The sequence below is a fragment of the Leptonotus elevatus genome, chromosome 14, assembly GCF_054856555.1.
Source record: "Leptonotus elevatus isolate MCC_2025b chromosome 14, RoL_Lele_1.0, whole genome shotgun sequence".
NCBI classification, from domain to species: domain Eukaryota; kingdom Metazoa; phylum Chordata; class Actinopteri; order Syngnathiformes; family Syngnathidae; genus Leptonotus; species Leptonotus elevatus.
In genome coordinates, this window is record NC_141252.1 from 8894586 (window position 1) to 8918380 (window position 23795).

General features: G+C 42.0%; 4 protein-coding genes across 9 annotated transcripts; 2 read left to right on the top strand and 2 right to left on the bottom strand.

The window, feature by feature from the left end:
* The first annotated feature begins 79 nt into the window (after window positions 1-79).
* disp2 (dispatched RND transporter family member 2) lies at window positions 80-12811 on the top strand. The gene is made up of 10 exons (XM_086094584.1): window positions 80-468; window positions 3331-3475; window positions 4800-5056; window positions 5133-5162; window positions 5303-5426; window positions 6335-6450; window positions 6657-6745; window positions 7820-7917; window positions 8111-8269; window positions 8351-12811. Exons 1-10 carry the CDS (start codon window positions 374-376, stop codon window positions 11615-11617), a joined length of 4380 nt encoding a protein of 1459 aa, XP_085950710.1. The 5' UTR covers window positions 80-373; the 3' UTR covers window positions 11618-12811.
* Window positions 12737-16058, bottom strand: rpusd2 (RNA pseudouridine synthase domain containing 2). Its single transcript, XM_086094586.1, has 3 exons — window positions 15368-16058; window positions 14795-15091; window positions 12737-14342 (listed from the first exon to the last, which is right to left on the bottom strand). The coding sequence occupies exons 1-3, from the start codon at window positions 16037-16039 to the stop codon at window positions 13647-13649; spliced, it is 1665 nt and encodes a 554-aa protein (XP_085950712.1). The 5' UTR covers window positions 16040-16058; the 3' UTR covers window positions 12737-13646.
* A 605-nt stretch (window positions 16059-16663) lies between these two features.
* Window positions 16664-23016, bottom strand: pcmtl (l-isoaspartyl protein carboxyl methyltransferase, like). Of its 6 annotated transcripts, none has more exons than XR_015097161.1 (11): window positions 22880-23016; window positions 21443-21671; window positions 20362-21341; window positions 19999-20153; window positions 19665-19769; window positions 19536-19567; window positions 19178-19282; window positions 18961-19081; window positions 18731-18816; window positions 18261-18494; window positions 16664-17419 (listed from the first exon to the last, which is right to left on the bottom strand). XR_015097161.1 is itself a non-coding variant. In XM_086095608.1 (11 exons), exons 4-11 carry the CDS (start codon window positions 20114-20116, stop codon window positions 17407-17409), a joined length of 750 nt encoding a protein of 249 aa, XP_085951734.1. In that variant the 5' UTR covers window positions 20117-20153; window positions 20813-21341; window positions 21443-21671; window positions 22880-23016; the 3' UTR covers window positions 16664-17406. The 6 variants fall into 6 exon arrangements, 5 of the variants coding, with proteins under 5 accessions (XP_085951734.1, XP_085951731.1, XP_085951732.1 ...); XM_086095608.1 differs by having other exon boundaries at window positions 18261-18430; window positions 20813-21341; XM_086095605.1 differs by having other exon boundaries at window positions 18261-18430.
* On the top strand, window positions 20507-22003 carry ccdc32 (coiled-coil domain containing 32). Its single transcript, XM_086095611.1, has 4 exons — window positions 20507-20640; window positions 20726-20980; window positions 21215-21368; window positions 21480-22003. The coding sequence occupies exons 2-4, from the start codon at window positions 20737-20739 to the stop codon at window positions 21667-21669; spliced, it is 588 nt and encodes a 195-aa protein (XP_085951737.1). The 5' UTR covers window positions 20507-20640; window positions 20726-20736; the 3' UTR covers window positions 21670-22003.
* Window positions 23017-23795: the final 779 nt, after the last annotated feature.

The following is a 23795-nucleotide window of genomic DNA, read 5'->3' on the forward strand; positions in this document are numbered from 1 at the left end:
GGAGCGATAGCTTTTACTATCGTGACGTCACCTAAACTAGGTTAATATAGCATCACCGTTTGCTGCTCCATTTCAACACGGAAGCAGCGGGTTGTTTCTGAACAACTCGGAGCCACTTGTATCCGTCACAGGCGGTCCAGTGCGGGCGGGTTGGACGGAACCAGGCGGCGTCCTCAGTATCACCGCGGATCCGCCAATCGGAGCTCAGCTCGGGGCAGATTAACCCGCACAGTCCCGGCGGTGCTCCGTAGTAGCCCCAGAAACAAGGCTCGCTCTCCGGAGCAGATGGGGACTTGTTTGTTATTTGCTCAAACCATCATCGCATTGATCCACATATTTTGGGTTGTCATCGGCAAATGAAAGCGAGCGGGAGATGGATGCTGCCTCGACCACAGGCGACAGCACGGATGCGATAGTGATGGATGATTCTTCTGCAGAAGAAAGGGACACCCAAGAGGCTTATCATAGGTAGGTTTGTCTGGAGTAATTGTATTGTGGTTATTTTAAAGAAACCTCCTTGCTGTGAACAATTGGGCATGCCTATTGTGTTAAGCTGGACACTTAATTAGGTACGCCTTCGTTTTAAGCAGATTCAATGGTTCATAAATGTTTCTTTACAAGAAAAAAAAAGAGGCTACTAATTGATTGATGCGTGTCAAAAACGTCATTATTTAACTGTATGTTTATTATTAGGTTGTGTGTGTGTGTGTTTTTTTTTGCACTGCTGTACAACTGCATAATATCCTGCCCCTTTCGACCAAATCATTAGGAACACCCAATCCAATAGGGTGCATGAAGGCCTGCCACTGAGATTCAGAACCAGAACCTCAGAACTGTGAGGCATATGTGCTAGCCACTAGGCACCGTGCTGCCCTTTAGTTATGCATAATAATTAAACAATACTCACTTCTGAGTATGTTGAATGTGTTGCAGTTCAACTAATGTATGTTTAGGTTACGGAGCATGACCTTTTTGGGTGCATTAAATCAACATTTTACATTGGGGAAAGTGCACAACACAGCACTAAGCAAAGTATCACAAAAGGTATACAGGTCAACTAAAAATGACTGTTTCTATTTATTTGCAAATTTAATAACTCAAGTGTGACATGACCACAGCATGTTAATTGTGACTTCTGCCATCTAGTGGAAGAGCATTTAATTGTTCTGACTGTCACTATACATTGCTGGAATAAATAGAACCAACAACACAATTAGTAGTATCGTAAATCAGTTTCGGACCATTTAAGAGAAATTAGATCATCTTCCATATGGCACATTTATTTAATTTCTTACCATGGTTGATAATCACAGCCTTTAAAGAATAATGGAGAATAACTGCCGTGTGATTGGCTGTCATTGCTATACCAGCTCAAAAGGCTTGAAAACGTCAGGTTAGCAGCAGGAACATTGTCAACTTGTTCTTTTCAAATTGAAAACGCGCACCAATCTACAACATCTACAAATAAATCGTAACTTTTTCTTTTGTGTATTCTAGTGCGCTTTGATGTGGAATTTGGGTTTGCCTGGTGTCAAGGGTGCAATATGAATTGACATTCATTGCACGGCGTGAAGCTGGCTGACACCTCCATGGATTATTTTTGTACTCATCGGCTGAAATATTGATGAGTTGCTCAAATTGCCCGCCTTGTACGCTTGTGTGCTTGTTACTGCAAGACAGCAAAAAATAAGATGCCAGTTAGGTAGCATGGAACAATGATTTAGTAATACGCTCAATAGACGGAGACATTAATTCGATTACCCTTTGTATCATGTTGCAGGTTCATGTAATACAAGCAACTAAGAAGACGGCTACTGCGCTGTCTTCCATCACTGTGCCTCGTTAGGGGATGCACATTAAAGAGTGTGAGGTCACTTGCCTGTGTTGATTTACTGTCGCCATAGTGACACGACAGGAAGTGCGGTCGCATCCAGTCCACTGTGGGAAAACAAGCACAGGCAGCATAATCTTTTATGGACTCACAACCTTGAAAGGGGAAGCAAAGTACAAAGTTTTCTTTACAGTATTTTCTATGTACACCCCCGCAAGTATCAACACAGCATTCAGATTAATATTGCGTTTGTGAGGAATATGAATTAAGCAGAAAAATCTATCCGTTATGTCCATCTCAGGGGGCGGCCATTTTGCCACAAGCTGTCGACCGAAATTGACATCACAGTTCCTCAGGGCCCAGGTAACGACCAATCACGGTTCAGCTGGCCAATGTCACATGACCAAACCTTTCGGAGCCTTGTTTCGAATTGCCAATTTGAAAATGCTCGACGCCAACACGATGTGGAAACGTTTCTCTATTTAAAACGTGGCAGTGATTAGAACATTTCTGTCAGGTTGATCCCATGTTCTGTCTCTCCATTAATTTCGCTGGACGTGTCCGCTAGCTAGCTTACTGTGCTTAGCCTAGCTTAAGTCTGTCCCTCGGTTTCAGGTTATTGACAAAATAAGTGTAATTTACAATTTTAGTCCATCGTTTACGTCCATCTGGGTCTTTCTTTTCTGTCGGGAAATTGTGACGAATGAATGGAAGTTTGCAAACGTGCTCTTTCTGTCTTTAGGTGAACTAGGTTGAGGTTTGCAATGCTGTTTTTTTCCCCTGTGACTAGCATACAAACCAGTCAGATTGTTATAGTAGTCAAACGATATTTCATCACATTTCGAAATCAAAATAATCCTCACAAATCAAATTACTATGATCTAAAGTCCAATATTTTCAATGGACGGGGACTGTCCTTTTCCGGAGTAAGACCGCCATTTTGACTTGTGACGTGAGATCGGAATTGCTAATAAACTCCATTAGAGCAACATCGCACAATTAAGTACACTTGTTGTTTTGTTACTTAAGGCTTTTAAACAAGACTTGCAAGCTTTAAGGTTTACAGTTAGAAATACACTTTCAGCAATTCAAAATTTTGGTAGCCATTTTTATTTATTTTTTACTTGATTTCCACGCAGACAGAATGCACACATCACTTATTATTTTACAAGCATCAGTGGTGGCGAGCAAGCACAGTTGCCATCTATAAAATCGGAATACTCCGTGGATACACAAGGATGTGGCGTATACTATATAACAGTATATCAACATGACACTGCATGAGTCACAGCTCAACTCTCACCTCCCCATTTTCTACTCTCTTCTTAAATTGCTTGCTTCCAGTTGTCACAGTGAGGCACCCAGAGCTCCATTCCATTCTTTGCCTCATTAGTCCCGCTCTTACTGAGGCGGGGATCGAAAGGCGAGGCATGAATGAAAAAGCCACGACTTGGAAATGTTTCATTTTTGTCATTCCTCCTGTGACTCCACGTCCACAGCGGGATCCCGGTGCTGTCGCTGTGCCCTCCCGACAGCATTTATCCAGAGCAGACCAATTTGAATGCCGGCCAAGCTGAGCGGGAGCTATGTGACAGCTGTAGCAGCCTCGATGGACCTTCTTCATCAAGCCAGCTTTATCACCAAGTATGTATAAAATATGCTTGTACTGTGTTTTATGATATACACTACAACCATGCGCCAGGCAGGTGTGCCATCTGGCACCATTCCTTGGTGCCAATGTTTTTTTGTTTTTTTTTGTAGTGGACAATAAGATGGACTTGATGAGAAATTTCAGGTCAGACTTACTTGAGTAAGTGGCTTGGCCAGTCAAATTTGTCATTCTCATGTCTAATGACAGGGCTGGCATCAAGTGAAATTCTTTTTTTTTTTATTATGAAGGACTGGACTCTAGTGAGATATTTCAATATAATCACATTTATGGAGTGAAGGGCTTGGCCTGTCTAATTTATAACTTTAAAATCTAATAAAAGTGCCACCAGCTTCTGAAATTCATGGTCTTTTATTTTATTTTATTTTTTAAGGAACATTATTAGCTGTGCTTGTGTGAAATTTCAAGTTAATCACACTCCGAGTGAAAGGTTTGGCCTGTCAAGTTTGCAAGGCTAAAGTGTAATAACAACACAGTCTACTTTAACTCATTCACTTCCAGCCATTTTGACTGAAGCAACCCCCTTCGCTCCCGGCTGTTCTACTGAATTTTGACTGATTTTGAAAGGTCCACAGAATATTCTGTTCTATTTCTATAAAAACATGGAACCTACCAAAAGATCAGAGTCTCTTCTTTCATCAAGAAAAATAATAATATTTGTATCCGTTTCAGTTTTGCAATTCTTCAGTTTTAGAATATAGCTAAGTTTCACCATTATTCACAAACCAGTTGAAAACACTGGCAAAAATAGCTTGTTGCAACATGACCCTGGCTGATTTCTTATACTCTGCGGCTACCTGCTGGCCGCTTTTTTTAATAACTACTATTTCTTTAAGCGACCTCTTCATGTCAGAAGCTGTATCAAAGCATTCTGTATGCTCTAGAAAAAATAAATAAATACGTTTTTGGGAGTGAAGGACAAAGTATTAAAAAACAACTTATTTATACATTTATAATATACGGATGTACGTTATACAGATATACGTTATACGGATGTAACGATAACGGCAATACCGCAATTATCACAATATTAACTCATTCAAACCCAAACATGTATAAATACGTGTTTGGGAGTGAAGGACAAGGTATTAAAAAACATTTATAATAAAATAAAATAAACATATTTATACGTTTGGGTTTAAATTAGTTACTTCTCCGGTCCAGAGGTCAATGAGGCGAACTTAATCTCCAATTCAGGAGATAAAATGCATGCTCTAATTAGACAGGTAAAGGTGGGCTGATTGACTTGGCAAGTCCTTAACCTTCCACTGTCTTTTTCTCTTTCTCCCGTGCATTTAGGTTTCAGAGGGTCAAGCTCAGCTCCGTAAATGCCCCCACTGCAGCCCCTACGATGCACTCAAAGCAAACACGTGCTGCGAGCCAAACAGCACCAACGGCCCTCAGGCAGAGGAAGGTGCAATGGTCCGAATGGGCCACAGTTGTAGCTCAACCCATCAGACGCCTGGGCAGCACGGTGCGGCGAGATGCCACTGGCTGCATGGATCCGGTGAAGGCGGCGCGCAGAGACCGACGCAGCGGCACATGGTGACACTTGGGTGTGTTTACAGATTTCATTTCTATTTGTAGCCATTTTTGAGAGGAGTGTTTAATTTTAATTGCTGTCATTAACAGGGATGGAGGACTCTACTGCATTGTGAGAAAGTAAGAAAAGACACTTCTTTTTTTTTTAAACAGCACTATTGTATATAATAGGTTAAGAAAAAAACAAAATAAAATAAAACACTTACTCTGACATTGACAGCTTTTTTTTTTTCTTCTTCATTTCTACCTCCACTTGACAGTTATTCCCAGATGCTGGTGGACTACCCATTAGAGGTTCTCCTGGGATGTGCCTTGCTGCTGCTCGGATGTTCTCTCGCTGGCCTCTTCATCGGACCACTGCCGGACTTCTCTGAGCCTCTGCTGGTGAGTGGTTAAGAATTTGGCCTCACAAGATATTATATGGTGTAAAAAAAAAAAGACAGGCAGTGTATTAATGATGTTCAAATGAGACCAGTAGACCACGTGTGGGTTCTCGCGGTACAAATTGAAGTATTGGGGAAAATATAGGAACCACAATATTCCCACCAGGAATAATTAATCTGTTACAGAGTCAAACTGTCAACGTTATATAACTCTTAGGCAATGTTTTAGTTACGATTTTATCATTACTCGCTGTTACATCAATGTAAAAAGAAGTTAAATGTAGCTAAAAAATACAATTTTAAAACACTTAATTGCTTACTCACCCTTTGATGATTTTTCTGTGGTAGCATCGGGGGGGGGTTGACAAGAAAAAAATCTAATGGCAAAAGCGCTGTTTTAATTCAGAGGTTCCACTTTAACCAGAAAATGTCCGTTTTCAACTAAATTCAGTGCATTCCTTTTCAAACCTGATTTACAGAAGCCCAGCTTTCTTTAGGGAACTCTGGCCCATCCAGAGAGCAATTTGCTGTTTACACCAAAGCATACAGTTTGTAAAATTAAATTCACTTTGGGGCTCATCTCTTTGAAATACGAACATTCCTAACCACCGCAGGTTGATTGCTAATTACTTTTTCCATAATGACTTCAGCCTCATCTCCATCCTTCACAATACTGCACTAAATTAGATCAAATTACACTCTCTGTAATCTTGATGAATTTAATTAAAGAAATAATTTAGGCATTCCTACAGGAGATGAATTAATTAATGGGGAAAATTAAATGTCCTGCTCTTGGTGTTAGTTAAGGACGATCCATACTTTAAGTGTAAAAGACAACAACTGCATGACTCCTGCACATAGAAAAGCTCTTTTTGTTGTGATTTCTGTTTTTGTGCGTCGTTTCTTCAGGGCTTTGAGCCACGAGGGACAAACATTGCCGTTCGCCAGTCCAGCTTGTCCAAGCTGCGGGAGAATACTGGCCCGGGGAAACCGTTGTCTCTTTTGCCACAGCAGCTCAGTAAAAGGTCAGCGGAGAGTTTGGGCGGAAGTCTGTCAAGACAAGAAGCTCTGCTCCACACGTACACATTTTACATGATGAGAACAATAAATCTCAGTACTGTGAAACAGTCTTAGGCGACTAGTTTTGTTATTTCAACGACGTTCTACATGGCAATCATTTTGAGATGTTACAGCAGAAAACAATAGGACAGTCTTGTGTTACTTTTCACAGTGATGGAATCCACAACGCCATTGGACTTCGATTCAAGAGGATGCTAGCCAGAGACCCCACTTCAGAGTCTTTCCTCTGCGACGCACCTGGTGAGTCAGTCACGACCAGAACTTACAATTGTGTTCTAAAGTTTACATACCCGAGGGCAGTGGTTCGTCGCCTTTTTTCAGTGATAACCCCCTGTGAAATATTTATTCAGCCAAGTAACACCAGCCTAAAGCATTTCTTATTGAAGCCCCCCCCCCCCCCCAAATAAAAACCCATTAAAATTGAGTGCTGTGCCATCACTGTCTGATTTATTAAAATTTGGAACTCTTTTTGTATTTATGTTGTCTCTTGAAATATTTGGAAATAAAGATATAATTAAAAAAAGAAATAATTAATTAAATTATAAATAAAGATACAAATTATTGCACATACAAATTGTTATCAACATAAAGTGTCATCTTTTGGTATCATAGTAAAGCTCTGTTCTTAAAAAAAAATAATTAACTGAATTTTAAATAAAGTTTTCAAGTGATTGACAGGTGATTCTAGGTAGCATATGACTAGTTGGGTCAAATCATTTTGGTATGGGGAGATGCTGGATTTTAATAGCCTACTGAATAAAAAAAAACATTTTATGAATTTATATGTATATTTTTTGAAATATTTAAATATACTTTTTAAAATCTCATGTACCCCCTGGAGTGCCTTCTTGTACCCCCATTTGAGAACCACTGCCCTAGGGTACGTAAGATCATGAGCAGAACTGTATGTCTGCCAAATAGTGGTGAATAGTGATATATACAACTTGAGTTCATAAGTTAACGTACCCCTTACTGTAAACTTTTGAGCACTTATGTGTACTGTGCTCTCTTTTCCAGGGATTAGTTTACATACCCCTATGTATACTGTAAACATATGAGCACAGCTGTAATTCAAATAAGAATGCGCATTTTACTGCATTCCCTTGACTGACTAATGGGCGAATTGCAGTTCTGCCATTTCTGGTTTGTGTCTTTTAAGATTACTGCAATTTTCGGTTGGGAATTATTCCAGGGTTTAGAGCTAACTGTTTTGTTTCATTGAATGTCCGAAACACAATTGTTTAATAAATGCAAGAAGAAAATGCTGATTTCATAGGTTACTGTATGTTGAGTCCATCTGTCTCCTTCTCACAGGCCAGCATTTGGCGCAGCTAGTGTTCCGCTCAGAAAGCTCAGCCAGTCTCTGGAGCCTGAAAGCCATCCATGCCATGTGCGAGATGGAGCAATCCACAGTATGATCTGATCTATACTCATGCCTCCATTTCAACCCTTTGTCTTCAGCCATCTGCTTGCTTACGCCGATCCTTAATCATCAACCTATTTGACAAGCCATGTTGAAATCCTCGGGAACATTGGCTCCTATGAAGCTTAATTGGTTAATTAGTCACGGACCGTTTTCACAAACATTTTCCTTGTTTGTCTCAGATACGCTCCCAGGCTCAGTTCCAGGATGTGTGCCAGCAACATGTGAGAGGCGATGCTGAGACGGCGTCAAGAAGCGCCTGCTGTCCCAGCTGGTCCCTGGGAAATTACTTAGCCGCCCTCACTAATGCCTCCTGCTGCTTGGGCTTAACCTCACAACAGGTAGCAAACATACACTCGCAGCAATTATTTTTGCCACATTTGAAAGCCATTTCATGTATAATGTATTGTTTTTTACCTTAGGTCTCTGTGGCGCTTAACCTTCTCCGGAAGTGTGCGCCTTACTACCATGATGGACATCTAGTGGAGGCCTGTTTTGAGAGACCCAAATATGGCAGCTGCGCTTCTGTCCCGTCACGTTGCAAACAGTCCCGCATAGTGTTCCAAATCCTGCATTTCCTGGTCGATAAGGATTTCCTCAGCCCGCACACGGCCGCATATCAGATCCCCACCCTCAAGTACAGTCTTCTGTTTCTACCGGTGGATAAGGGGGAACGCATGATGGAGATCTACATGAGGAGTCTTAAGGGGAAAGATCTGACGCATAACAACACGACTATCACTGGCATGGACCTAGGAATCAAGCAGACATTGTTCAAGTATTACCTAGCAAGAGACTCGGTGTTCCCCGTTCTTGCGGTCATTTCTCTTCTTATCACAATGGCTCTCTATCTTCACTCCTTCTTCATGGTGGCAATATCTGTGCTAGCGATCAGCGGGTCCCTCCTTACTTCCTATTTCCTCTATAAAGTCGCATTTCGCCTGACTTTCTTCCCACTGGTTAACTTCTCGGCAGCGCTTATTCTCCTGGGAAGTTGCTCCAATCAAGTTTTTATCTTTGCAGACTTCTGGAATATGCAGTTGTCCCAGAAGCCCTCAGCGTCCCTGGAAAAGCGAGTACACAGGGTTGTGCAGGAAATGGGCTATTTGATTTTCGCTTCGGGATTGACTTCCAGCGCGGCGTTTTGCTCTGGCTATCTCAGCAGCATCACGGCTATCAGATGTTTTGCAGTTTATCTCGGAACCGCCTCATTCATCAGTTCCCTCCTGGCACTTGTGTGGCTGCCATGCTCGTTCGTCTTGCGTGAACGTTACACGGAAGCATCCTCCGCGTACGCTTCGCCGCAGGGGTGGAAGCCCTGTTGTGCCAAAAACACAGGCGGCTTCTGGGACGCAAGCTCACGCAAGAGGTTTCTTTTCACATTTGGGCAGAAGCTGAGAGAAGTAAAACGAGGCCTCGCTGACACGTCCAATTTAGTGTTCCACAAAATCCTGCCTTGCGGAGTGGTGAAGTTCCGATATATCTGGGTGTGCTGGTTCGCAGTGCTGGCTGCGGGTGGCACGTACATGTCCTGCTTTGTTCCCAGAATGAAACTGCCAACACTAGACAGCGCCGTCACTCAGCTTTTCCGCTCCAGTCACCCATTTGAGCGATATGACGCGGAATATCGTCACATGTTTATGTTTGAGAGACAGATGAACGGAGAAGATAGACCTGTGACACTGACGCTTGTTTGGGGCGTCAAAGCGATCGATAACGGCAACCACTTTGACCCAAAAAGTAACGGCTCTTTGGTTCTTGATCCTGACTTTGCAATGAGTCAACCTGGCGCTCAGGTTTGGTTGAGGGACCTGTGTGGACATGTGCTAAACCAAAGCTTTTATTCTGTACCTTCCCCCGAGGACAAAGAAGCCATGACAGATAATATCTGTTTTGTGGAGCAGCTATTACACTGGGTCTCTCTCAGAAGGTGCTCAGAGAGTGATGACACACTCCACATTTGCTGTAACAACGTCACTTTCCCCTTCCCTCCTCGGGTTTTTGAGAACTGCCTGAGCATGATGTTGGCAGAGCAGTACGCTGAGGGCCATTTGACACATGGCGGTGGCGCGTACTTCCAGCCAGATGGCCGGATTGCCGCCCTGGTGCTGGCGTTCAAAACCACATACCGCTACAGCTTCAACTTCAGCCAAACAAATGTTTTCTACAGAGAAACCCTGGAGTGGTTTGACAAAGAAATATCAGGGGCGCCGCCAGGGTTGGAAAACGGCTGGTTCATCAGTCAGCTGTCTCTTTTTGACCTACAACAAGCGTTGAGCTCGGAGATGTTGCTGGTAGCTGGCACTTCAGTGGCTCTTACATTTATTTTGCTGCTCCTCACCACCTGCAATATTCCTTTAAGCATGTATGGAACTGTGGCGGTAGGTGGCACCGTGTTCGTCACTGTGGGACTCCTGGTTCTCCTGGAGTGGCAGTTGAGTGGCATCGAGGCTCTCTTCATCTCATCTGCAGCTGGCTTATCAGTTGACTTTGTAGCCAACTACTGCATTTCCTATTGTTTTGCACCTCACTCAGACAAAATAGGGAAAGTAGCACATTCGACTAAGAGGATGGGCTGTCCTGTAGCAATAGTTTCCGGTGCGTTTTTCTGCACCGGGATCATCATGCTGCCTTCGACAGTCCTGCTTTTCAGGAAACTGGGAATTTTCTTGTTTTTGGTGAAATGTGTAGCATGTGGATTTGCAACCTTCTTTTTCCAGTCACTGTGCTGCTTTTTCGGTCCTCAGAAAAACTGTGGGAGGATTCCACTCCTGTGTTTGTCAGACCCATCTGGCGGGATGCTGTCATATTGCTCAGGAGCAGAACCGAGTCCCTCGTCTACTAACGGGGCCTTAGGAAGAGCTAGAGCGAAGAAGACTTATGACAAAGACTCAGGTCGTTACCTCTACCCAAACGAACAGAGGCTGAAACAGACAGGAACAGGAGGCGGGGTCAGGGGACCAGAGCAGTACGAACTGCAGCCTTTGGCCTATCGACTGAGTGACAGCTTTGAGAACAGCACTTGCACCAGTAAGCTGTCTAATAGGCCGTCTGTGCTCTCTGATGAGATTGAGTACTGTGGGAGGGATCCATCCTTGGATGGGGAAAGTGGGGAGATGGGTAGCCGGCAAGCGCCTCCAGCTCTGCAGACCTCATCACCATACAAAGAGAACCCTACACGATCTGTAAGCCAGGCAAAAGACGACATGACCAATGGCAAGAGGCTGTGTAAAACCTGCCAAGATCGTTCTATGGTGCAGCAGTGGACCAATAAAACATTTTCATCCTCCTCTAGCATGGATGAAACTATAATTAGCCACACACTTGAGACCACTGACCAGCCATGTCTGTGCACGGAGGATCAAACCACAGAAGAAAGACTCCTTCAACCCTCCTCACAGTCTGTGAGCTCCTGTGAGTTTCTGGATGACTCTAACGAAACATGTTTGAGTGACATTGAACCGGGGTCTTCCAATGCCCAGCAAAGCGATGGAGAAGCTCAGTTACAACCGGGACACCTCAACGGGAAGAGAGACACTCTGCGCCTTTCACTCAGAGAGACCGTTTATGATGTGTGTGCTAAAGGTCGTAGCGGTCAGACTGACAAAGTTGTCATTTTACCCAACAGTAAGCCAGACCTACCGGATGTTTGGATAAAGAGAGATGGACAACGAGATGATACACTATAAGCAGAACACTGTGCATGAATAAACTTAATCTGTGTCTATATGCAAGTATATTAGGCCAAGAAAAACATGCCGGTCAGCGGGAAACATTCAATTCAATAGCACACCTGAAGTGTGCTCAATTACAATACTGCAAAACCTTGTGTTTGCACCTGTACAACTGGCCTGTTACATCTATAAACAGTCACAATATGAAGAGATTTGACCTGAAACTGCATTTAATTAAAAATAATGACTCAATTCTCAAATTAATATCTGCAAAAATTGCAGTAAATTGGGTCAAGTCACTGCCAAAATCTAACTCGACTACCAACACAACATCATCAAAGGCAACATTCATAGACGTTGTACACGAAAGATGCTGTCAACTGGAAGGAGACTGAAAAATCAAGGAATAAATTCACACATTTGTAGTTACAACAGTGGTCAATAGAGCGTGCTCTGTTCCAGCAAAAGCAACGCGCATTCACAGCCAGATTTTGTAACACTTCTTATATTCGAGGTTTAAAGCTCTGTCTAGTGTGCCAAAATTGAGACAAAACATTTTAAACTACGAGATTAAGACTGATTAAAGTCGGCAAGAAACTGTGATGCTACATTCGCTTAAGTTGGTTGGACAACGATGTTTGTCCCTTGTGGCCGTTGAGGAAGCCATCAGTTAAAGGTTTGTTGATTGCAGTGTCGAGATTTGTAAGCATTTGTGTATCACGGTGAAAAATCAATGCGGTTCATGTTTGTGCCGTTAAATGAAAGTTTGTATGTGTGGGTTTCAGTGCATAATACTTAAGAGTGTATAGTGTTTAATTTCTGATCATGAAGAAGAGTAATTGTTAACTTGGTTCCAACATTGTTATCGGGAAGAAAAAAAAGAAGAGGCAATTATCTTTGGAACAGAATTTTGTTACAAAAGAAACATTAACATAATGTGCCAAACATCTTAACTTTTATATGCAAAGATACTCGTTTTGTGTTTGTGTGCAAAGGTAAATGAAAATGTTCATATTGTTGTGATGTCATGTTAAGTGTTATGAGGTTCAAAAAATTGCATTGTGACAATTTATCAAGCTTTCACAAAAAGTTAATCAGACTTGGACAACAGAATCATTGCAGGCTTGAAGAAAAAAAAAAGGTAACTTTATTTACAGGATTCAAAACTGTTACATTTTTCAATCCGTTGAAATTAAACATTTTCCTGGAGAGTGAGTTTCGATTGTATTTTTTCACATCGTTTACAACTTATCAGCCTTGTGCTAAAAGCATTAAAAGAAAAACATTCATCCTTATTGTCAAATAACGTCATAAATCCACTTTATGAGGATTTATTATGAGACTCAGATTCTGATGCTAAGTATGTGGCTAAACCAATGACATATATTTTTTTAATGAGCATCTTCAAACACATAATGGTACTTCCACTTCAGACCTACTGTACCAGACACTTTGTTTTAACGACTGTGAAAATAGGAATTGATTTTTTTTTTTTAATAAACAATGTGCCAAAAATTATATGAAATATTTTAAACAATGTGGCAATATGGGTAGGCTATATTTGAGATAATCAAAATCAGGTGGCTTTGCTTTATCTCACACATTGTTTTAAGATGAGTATGTCGTGTACTTACTGCATTCATTCGCCATCATAAATCATGTAATTTTGACACATACATGATCAGACACTCCATACAGGTTGGATGAAAAATGTCTGGCGCTAAGGCTTGGTCATTATCACTTTAAAGTGTCTTTGGTGTCCGCGTCAGAAACACACCATCATCATTTAAACGGAGCAGAATGATGAAACTCTAAAGTCCAATCATAAATGGGCAAATAATTGCACACAAACAGTTACCAAATGTGGTTGTTAAAGGATAGCATTGCTAAATTAAGGATGCCATGACAACAACAACAAAAGTGGTGATTTTCATAAAAACTAAAGTTTTTTTCCTCTCTCCTAGTTGTCAAAAAAGATATCACCGCAAAATTCATTTCATGTGGAAAGCCAATTTCAAAGACACCTATAAGTGGAGTTCTTGTATCAATCCACGTCCAACCAGTCCTCTTTGGCCCATTCGGGTAACTGTGTAGAATATTCAAAGTCTGGTCCTTTGTAACGTAAAGCGTGCAGGTACATGATGAGTTCTTTTTCAGTGGGGTCAGCACGTACGAGTTTGCACTCACTGCACAGGGAATCCGTTGTCGTTTGCATTTGGCCTCCGTGTGATTTATCCGAAAAACGGCCCTGAGATCCTTCTAGCAAGGCGTTGTTGTCACCGCTAACGGTTGAAGAACACGCCGCCTCGTTCGTGACAGCCTGCGGTATTGTTTCTCCGCTCTTCTCAGCTTCACAAGAACCACCCCCCAGACCCTCCTGACGCTGATGTTCCTCTACCAGAGCCTTGAGGACCTCCTCATCACTCTTTCCCACCAAACCCCCTTTCCCCCTTTGAGGACCCCAGGCGGAGGCACCGTAGATGGGATCGTTAAGGATGGGGAAGCCCAGGTACTGGAGGTGCACCCTGATCTGATGGGTGCGGCCAGTCAGAGGCAAACAGCGCACCACGCTGGTCTTGCCATTAAAGCTAAGTCTTTGGAACACCGTCCGGCACTCCTTGCCCTTTGGGTCGACGCGGCACAGCCCGATTTTAAAGGACACAACTAGGATGGGCTCCTCGCTGACCAACTCACCTTCTGGAAACTCACCTTCCACTCGGCACACATACTCCTTTTCAAGCTGTCAGGAAAAATTCAAAGCTCTAAATCATTTTTGTGACGGGCCACATTATAGTTACGATTTCCTGCAAAAGGTCATTATGACATTATGAAATCATATAAACGTTTAATCTCCTCGTGTTATTATATAAACACAACAAGTGATGGATAACTAGTTTTGAAGTCAGACGTCAAGGATAATACTGTAGTTTGTTCAACTGTTCAAATTACTGTAAAAGGGGCTTTGTAACAAAAATCGCTTGCAATATCTTTGTTTTTAACTTCTTCACATGACATTTTGAAATTTTGATTGAGATTTTAGCAAGAATCATGAAAAAAAAAATTGTACGCAGATCACATAAAAAGACGTGGCGGTCCGGATCTGGCCCCCGGGACGTAGTTTGGACACCACTTCTCAGAATGCTTTCTAACCATAACAGGGAGTGAAAAAAAAGCCTTGAAGAAAGAACCTACCTTCCTGTCTCTCACCAGCTGGTCCAGTTTCTTCGAGACCTCCAGAGTCCTGGCAAAGAGCAGCACTCCTGAGGTGAGCCGGTCCAACCTGTGGACCGTGTGCAGCTCTGAGATGCCCCGCTCTTTTCCCAGGATGAAAATCACCGTGTTGTGTCGGAAACGGCCGCACGGATGAACGGGGATGGAAGCGGGCTTGTCAACCACGAGGACTTTGCCGTCGTCCACCAGGACCTCCAGAGGCTTGCCAACGACGGGGGGCTCGTGGCGATGGACTGTATTCTTCATGTGGTCATTGTCCTGCATCAGGGACAATGTGCACAGTTTGTTTTTTCCCTATATTTGAGTGCAGTGTAGTCTTCAAATTGCTTACAATAATATGAAATATAGATTTTAGGAATACAACCTCTGTCTTTACATTAACACTTGTTTTGTGCCTAATGAGACAGCTATAATAACCAATTGGTCACAATATTGATTTGTCATATTTCGTCTTAAGCAAAGGCACAAATTGAGACACACATTCATTGTTTTAGGGACAAAATGGCATGATATCAAACTAAGTGTCCAACTGACCTTGAGTATCACCGACAGGTCTTCCACGGGGGTCTCATTCAAGCGGATGCGACCCTCTTTGACAGCCTTCTGGTAGTACTCAATGGACTCTGCTCGAAACTCACTCTCAAACACTTCCAAAAGGCTTTTCCCTATCCAGCGACCTTTGCAGTAGGTCTTGAAGTCAAAATAATACGGGAGCACTTTACGCAGGCCGTCCTCGAAGTAATACGAGGTCTCGTCGAAATGTTCCTGGCTGAAACTGACACCCGGGTTACGCTTCTGCGGAGGAGGCACATATCTCTCCCCGGGACAGAGCTTCTTTCCTCGGGCTCCTCTCTTCCTTTTGCCGGAGACGCCCGCCTCGTCGCTTTTACGTTTGCCGGTTACTTTGGCCCCTTCCAACACGGTTTCGTTTGTTGACACAGAGCTGTTTTCTTCCACCGGTGTGGCATCTTTCTGCTCCATGGTAGACACACAATGAATTGTGACGTTTTTATGTGTAAATATTGGGGAAAGTGTATGTCTATTACGACTAGAAAGAGGGATTTTACGGAAATTACACAATACAGAACTGTAGTGAACGTACATAGGTTTGTTCACTAAATGTCGTGTAGCTTCAACGCGAAGTAAAAATGACAAATGTAGAGTTAATTTTTTAAAACCTACGACCGTCAAACACGCGTGCATCATTGAAAAAGGGTCCTTCGCAAACAGCAGGCGCACTTTTGTGACGTAATTTTGTAGTCCGGACAAACAAACGCCGGTAAAGTTAATAACGTTCATATATTGCTACCCAAATTATATATTATACAATGTATAACTATACCATATATAAGAAACTTAATGATTTAAAATTACATGTGAAACAAAATCCAATGTATAAAAATCAATGTATATAAAAAAACACATTAAAAATTGAATGAAAACGTACTGTCCTTAACATTTAAATACAACAGAATGTTACATAAAATTCTACTATACTTAAAAAACAAACAAGTACTGTACTGTGTATAAAAAAAAGTTGTATGCTTTGCTACAATTTCCATTCATTTTTTTATTTAAATGCAAGGTATTTTTAATTCAGGAGTTCATGTACTAGTGGCACTGGTGCAGCGTGGTGCCACATTTTGAGAATCACTGCTGTATGTAATTGAACAAAATATCAATGCATTAATATCATAATTAAATAGATTGCTCCCTTATTAATAGTTTCAAGTACATTCAAGCCTCGCTTGATTTATCAGTACATTTGAAAATAACATTAGGGAGCAAAATTAAGTTTCACAGCACACATTTTAAACTCTAAGCCACAAATACATTGTGTAGTAATATTTAATGATCAAATTTTACACTTAGTCACAGCAAGGGTAACAAAATTATACCCTGTAGTAACAAAAAGGTGTCAATTTCCCCTTCTCTTCATGAGCAGTATTATATATAATTTATCGTCCAGTCATAGCTTATGTAACCTACTGCACAAAGTCTTATCAATTAAAATATCAGCCATACTCTTGTGATAACCTGCATCCTGTTCTACAAAGTAACATCATAAAATAAAAATATCCAGAAATGCCTTAAAGTTTTTTTTTGTTTTTTTTAACTAATGTATACTTTTTATTATGCTTGCATATGTGTGTCTGTTTTCCCTTACTTTTGACTGGATTTAAAATTCCAAAAAGCTTACAAATAGATTCAAACCAAAACTGACTTTCCCACGTGCATTCATAAAAAACAAAACAAAACAAAAAACACACACTTGAAGTGCAAAGTTGAAAATAACCACTGGTTAAAATCAGTTAATTCCTTCATTAATACTAAATTGTCACCTTTTTTATGCCAAATGTTCACACTTTTATTTATTATGCTCTAGGAAGACATTGAGGTGAGGAAAACTGAGCAAGATGCTCCTTGTGCACGTCACGTTAGGTGGCACTTGAGCAAAAAAAAAAAAGTGAAGATACAATTCTGGGAAAGCCAGCAAAGAACTGAAGACATGCAGCATCAACTCCACCTCCTGCAGGCGCAGGCGCAGGCGCAGGGCAACCCTTCCCCCCCAGTCAGAGCTCGCCTCTGAGAAAACAAAAGAAAGAAACAAGGTTATATCACTAAATATAGTACACATACAGTGGATAATAAAAGTCTACACACCCCTGTTCAAATAACAGCTTTCTGTGATGTCAAAAAACTGCCACTGATATGAATAGGTAGATACAACACGAGTTGAGCTGTGCGCCTATGGCGACGCTAAACTAGCATTATGCTACTCGAACGAATGGCAATAGACCAATTAGAGGCCATTTGGGGATCTTTAGTAAGATTGCTATGGAAAATCCTGTGGATTCCTGGCCTAATTTCAGCTCTTTATGAGCTGAAATTAGGCCAGGAAGTATTATTAAAAATAAATACAAAATGAGCAAAAGGGAATTGTCACTTGTATGTTGGGGATTTCCCACGTGGAGATCAACAAAAACATGTTTTTGTCACTATAAGTTTAGTTCATGAAAATTGAACTTACAAGCAATGGAAAAGGTAGAAGCTTGACCTCATGAATCATTATTGCCTCTTATCTAGGAATCTCCCTCTGCGACTTCCGATTCATTTTGCTATGTGACAAATGTCAGGAAAAGTCTACTAGAACATCCTAGCTTTATTTGGGGTTAATCAGGGGTACTTATAAATGGTGGCAGGTGTGTGTGATTCTTATTTAACACAAGTTTAAATGTGATTTGTTAATTCATTTTGAACACAGCCACATTTCAGTTGTTTATTTTTTATTTCCCCCAAAAGTTTTTTTTTTTATAGAGTTGTTTTTAATTTAAAAAAGTGACATTTGAACTGGGGTGTGTCGACATTTTATGTCCACTATCCCCATTAAGCTTGTGTGGGTGAACGTAGCGTTGCAGCAACATACCCTGGCCACTGTTGTCTTTTGTCTGTCAGAGGGACGTAAACCACTCCCATCAAAACTCTTTGGACGAAGGTGCCGTCACTCTGACGGTCGTACTGCTCCAGCACCTGACTGCCACCGTCAGGGCCGACTGGAAGCACCAAGCGCCCGCCAGGCTTCAGCTGTTCCAGGAGCTTTACAGCAGGAGGGCAGAGAATTCAAGAACAACTTTTTTCCCCCTTGTATACAGTGGAACCTCTGAAGTTAAACACATAAAAAAATAAAAAATAAATTTTTAACGGCTATAAAAAGAGTTTCCAGCGTCATTATAATGGCAATTGAGCTGAAGCCTACCCCAGCTGATTTTGGACGAGGCGGGGGAAACCCTGAACCGGTTCTTAGCCAATTACAGGACACAAAATAACTAACTCCAAATTCATTTGACGTGCGAGGTTATAGGGTTACATTGACATGCTTTTAAAATGCATACATACGGCCTTAGGAACAGTCGCCGCAGCTGCACCGACATGAATGGCATCATAAGGGGCTCCCTGGGGGAACCCGAGCCTTCCGTCTCCCACTGTGGACACATGCAGACATAGATGGCTTGTTTCACACACTTCTTTTAAACCGGCGTCCCTCCCCTATGCCCTTTTCACACTGCACTTAGGAGGGCAAGAGGCTGGCACCACGGAATGGAGTGTTGTCGTCTGGATTAACTCACCCACGAGTCTGATGCGTCCAGAGGCAATAAGTTCCGGGTCGTCAGCTTGGACGTTTCTGATTGAACTTTGAACCAGTTCGTCGATGTGGTCAACTCCCACCACTCTCCCGCTGCTTCCTGTCTGCGCACAGGAGAGAGGAAGGCAGCTGCTGAGGGAAGCAAATAAATGAAGCGTCCACACTACGCAGAAACACTCTGACCTGATGATGACATTTACCATTCTTGCAAAGCAGGCTGTGAGATAACCACTTCCTGAGCCCACATCCAAGGCTGATGCCCCTTCTGTAAGTTTGTCGCTCAATAGCTCCAAAGCATGGGCATGCTGTCAGGATCAGAGGACATTTGGGGGGTGATTTAATTCCACTTTGAATCTTTATTTACATCTCAAAAGATCAGCGGAAGCTCTCATTTTGAATGATGTGAGAGCATAGGACAGAAAAAAACAACAACACAGTAAACCTTATTTAAAAACAGTAGTGTTCAAAAGGAAATGCTATACATTCCAGTATAAACATCTCATCCAAGTGTATCTGATGATGCGGCAATCAAATGTAGGACTTCATTCAAACACTTACCATGTGCGGTGCACTGATGGTGGCTCTGAAGCCTGTGATGGGAAACACACGGTCACTTTCGCCAAACACACGTGTATGGAAAACTAATATATGTTGGTGCGTTTGCAAACAAAAGCCTAAAACGAAGACCTATGGACTGAGGAGAGTCTGCATATGGATAATCCCTGGAGTAGATCCCTCTGTCTGTGGCTAGCATTGCATTGAACACTCTGTCGCTGCGGATCACGCCATGGTCTGAAAAAATAGACGACATAATGAATGAGATTATGGTGATTTGTGATTTATGATCTGACTAGCTTTCGACAGGATGCACAGCCAAACAGGCTGCATTTCAGATGATGATGGGAATTTTAACTTTTTGGTGTTTTGTATAAAGATAGTTGCCCTGTCCTTATTAAAAACATAAATAAATCAATTTCTACATTTGTTATAATCAGCCATTATAGAGAGAGCATTTGCTTACCTCTCAGCCTGGTGATGAGCTCCTGATGCGTTTTGCCACTGGACATCCACGCCATAGTCCGGGACAGCAGCACTCCCATCGGGACCGCCACTAAAACCAGACGCAACGCAGCTCGCATGTCCTACAACATATCTAACTGCACTGACATCATGGACCTGGACAAAACACACGCAAAACACGGGGAGGTACACGATTACTGCCAGTGAGTCTCTGTCCTATATGGCAAACGTCTAGTTTGTCAGTCACCCCAAACGTCGATGAATTATTTGAATTAAATTAAATATAAGATTGAAGTCAAGTTCCAAATTGTTAAAGTCAAATATGCGTTCACAACATTACAAAGTTTTCATTTCGTTTGTTTACCTGAGTGGCCGTGATGAGGACAGCGGACTGACTTCCGTGTTGACCGGTGGCTAACCAATCATCCGACTCGTTTTGAACGGAAGGCAGAGTGATCCAATCGCATCACAATAAAATTGATTGATGGTCGCAATGTCCAATCGTACGTCACGAAATACGGAAGTGTATCGAAGCTAGTACATCATGGAGACAGTGAGCTTGTAAAGCTCATGTTTTTGTTTGTTAACAAAAATAGATAACCACGCAGAAGAAACAATCGATCTAGTAAATATTTACAATCAGGTAAGACGCGTGTTCACATTGCAGTTGATTTGCTCTCTTTAACGTTACTCAATCTATCTGATTATGGCGTATGTTGGCGTGACAGACTGCAACAAAATGATCGACGATTTCGAGAAACAGGAGGTTCAGAGCAGCGGGGAGCTCTGGTCCCAAATTTGCGGTCCCAGCCTACCGGAGATGCAAGTCCAGACCTCGCCGGAAAACAGCAGCGACTTCCACGACTCTTTCCAGCCGGTGGGAGGGCAAAGCAATGGCCAATCTAGCGGGGCACACACAGCCTCTTTATCTTGTGATCAATGGGAACCCATGGAAGATTCCGAGACCTACATTGCCAGTTTAGGTTCGGCTCTTTTGCTTACTCGCCCACATCCTGAATCACTGTACTAAAACATGTAATCATTTTACCCAGAAAACAGAAATGTAAATTTTTTCAAAGTGGTTCGAGCACCATGTTGTTGTTTTAACAGTCTTCAACAAACATACTACACTGGATTCAAACAAAATGTAATCCACTAACATTTAATTCAATAAGTCTTTACATAACACAACTTGTTTTTCTTTCTTTTTGTCTCAGAGAATCGCCTGAAGAAGCTCAAGGGTCAGTCCAGCGACGTCACTTCGAGGGACATGCTGCGCTCCTTGTCTCAAGCCAAGAAGGAATGCTGGGATAGATTCCTGCATGACACTCAGGCCTCTGAGCTCTTCCAAAGCAGCAACATGGATGAAAGGTATTAAGGTGCAAGTCAAAAAAAAAATTCATTGCAATAATATGTTCTATGTGCCCCATGAACAACATACACACACGCATATCTGGTTCACTTGTTTACCACTCTTCCCAGTGCTGTTGAACACTTCAAGAGGTGGCTGGTTCCAGAGAAAGTGGCCATCAGCGCAGAGGAACTGGAATATCTGCTCAGGCCGTCTCAGACCAAGGAGCCCGCCCAAGTGGACCAGCAGGCGGGCGACGGAGATGCGGAGGAAGGGTGTCACAACAATGAGGAAGAAGAGGCTCATAGTCCAGAGAAATGACACTGAAATAACAAGAACAAGTCAAATATGCCAAAAATGGCTCTAGCAGGTCATCAAGCTGCTCTCTACTGTTTGTTCGTCGTCGTTGTATTTGTCTGTGCTATTTGTATATTTTTTTTAACCACAGGAGTTATTCTTGATGCTATATGGGTCTCATTGAATGCTCTACCTTTAGAAATTCTAATGAAGGGCCACTTGCAGTATAACAATGTAAAATAGAAGCTCACATTCATGCAAAAGTGCATTCATTTAAAGATGAATCGCCACGTGTTTATGTTTACCCCACATCATAATGATGTTTGACCTATGTATTCAATTAAAAAAATTACGGTTTCATCAGTATTCTGATTTGACATATAAATGCAGACATTTTGGTATGTTGCAAACCTTGCAAGGGCTCTTATCGTACTTGATTTATGAAAGTGAATTGAAAACGCAAAACAAATGCAGCAAAAACAATATTATATATAGCTTAACCCCTGCCGCACACTTTAAACACAGTTAAACTTAATGAAACACAATTGTATGCGTCCTTAATCAGAACACGACTGTCCTTATGTGGGACAGTTTATTGACAGTTGGCAAACTAGCTTTATGGGGAAACACCGCCACCTGTTGATTCTGTCCTTCAACTGCAGGTTAACGGATGTGACTGATTTATGGATGTTGTGAAGTACGCTGCTACCATCTAGTGGTGAATGTCGGAAGTGAATACAGTACATGTAAATTCCTTTCTTGTAACGCGCGTGTAAAAGAAACACACCAAGCTACGGTAAGTGAACCCGTTGGTAAAGGTACACGAATCTCAAACCACTGCTGTATTTTCCAGTATTACCGCGAGTACTTAAGTCTTAAGTGTGTACACCTAAAATACTATACAATGCATTTTGTAGGTGGTCAGTTTCTGTAAGGAAAAACTAAAACATAAAAACAATGGAACTATATTCCTCACTTTGTAAGAATTTCCCCAGATTTCCCTATTCATTTGCTTTTGTAATGTGTTAAATTGTAAAGAGACATAATTGTTACACGTCAATCATCACACAGTATTAAAATTATATTCCTCCATCCAAATGCAACGAACAATATTCTCAGTTGTAAAGGTTAAGGAGCGTTAGTGACTAAACGCTTTTATCGATGTGACATTTGCCGTGTTGCACTTCATGCGTAAGCTGTGCTGCTCTTAAATGTCAAGCGAAACATCACCTACTTCCGTGTTCACAAGCGATGCCCGCAAAGAAGGCACACGAAAATGACAGCCCCAATACCCAATCACGGACCTTGAAATAAGATTAAGAGCAAGTGAAACAAGCTGTGAAGTTGAGGAACTCTAATGGGGGACTTCCGACTTCCGGGTTTTACACATCAGCGCCGTTTCCGGCCACTGCTGGCCGCGTTCCAACACCCGCACACCTGCCCCCCCCCCCCCCCCCCCCCCCCAACCGCACGCTCCCGCTCATAGGAGGGAGGGCGTCTCGGCTGTGCAATGTTTTAATTGAATCACTATTGACGTTACAAGCACATAGTTAACTTTCAAACTGTGATTAATTTTACAGTATATATATCTTACAATAGTAAATGTAGAGAGAGAGAGAGAGAGAGAGAGAGAAAGAGAGAGAGAGAGAGAGAGAGAGAGAGAGAGAGAGAGAGAGAGAGAGAGAGAGAGAGAGAGAGAGAGAGAGAGAGAGAGGGAAGACACAAATTATGGTTTTACTTCATCTTTACTTGCAAGAAGGCGTTTGCAAGACCTTAGCGCTGTCCCTGTTGCTATGGTAACCAAAGCTGTAGGACTACTCTGTATTTGCCCCACTGTGGGGGTAGCAGTGTGAACGTGGCTCATTTATTTGCCTCTCAAAACTGGCAATTTCAGCAAAACGAGTAAATAATTATTGCAAAGTCAATCCTTGCTTTTTAATTTTATTTTTTAAAGTTACCATGCCCACATTTTTTTCCCAGTGATGGTGAAGTATTTCACGTGTGGAGTTGGACGATCATAGGCGTGAATGTGAGCCCTCTTGTGGACAACATCTATTACTACAGTGATATTAATACAGCCATCTTGGCTTTAACGGCTTATCTAAATTATTGTAATGTCTTTAATCCACTAGGCCACCCATACATAAATT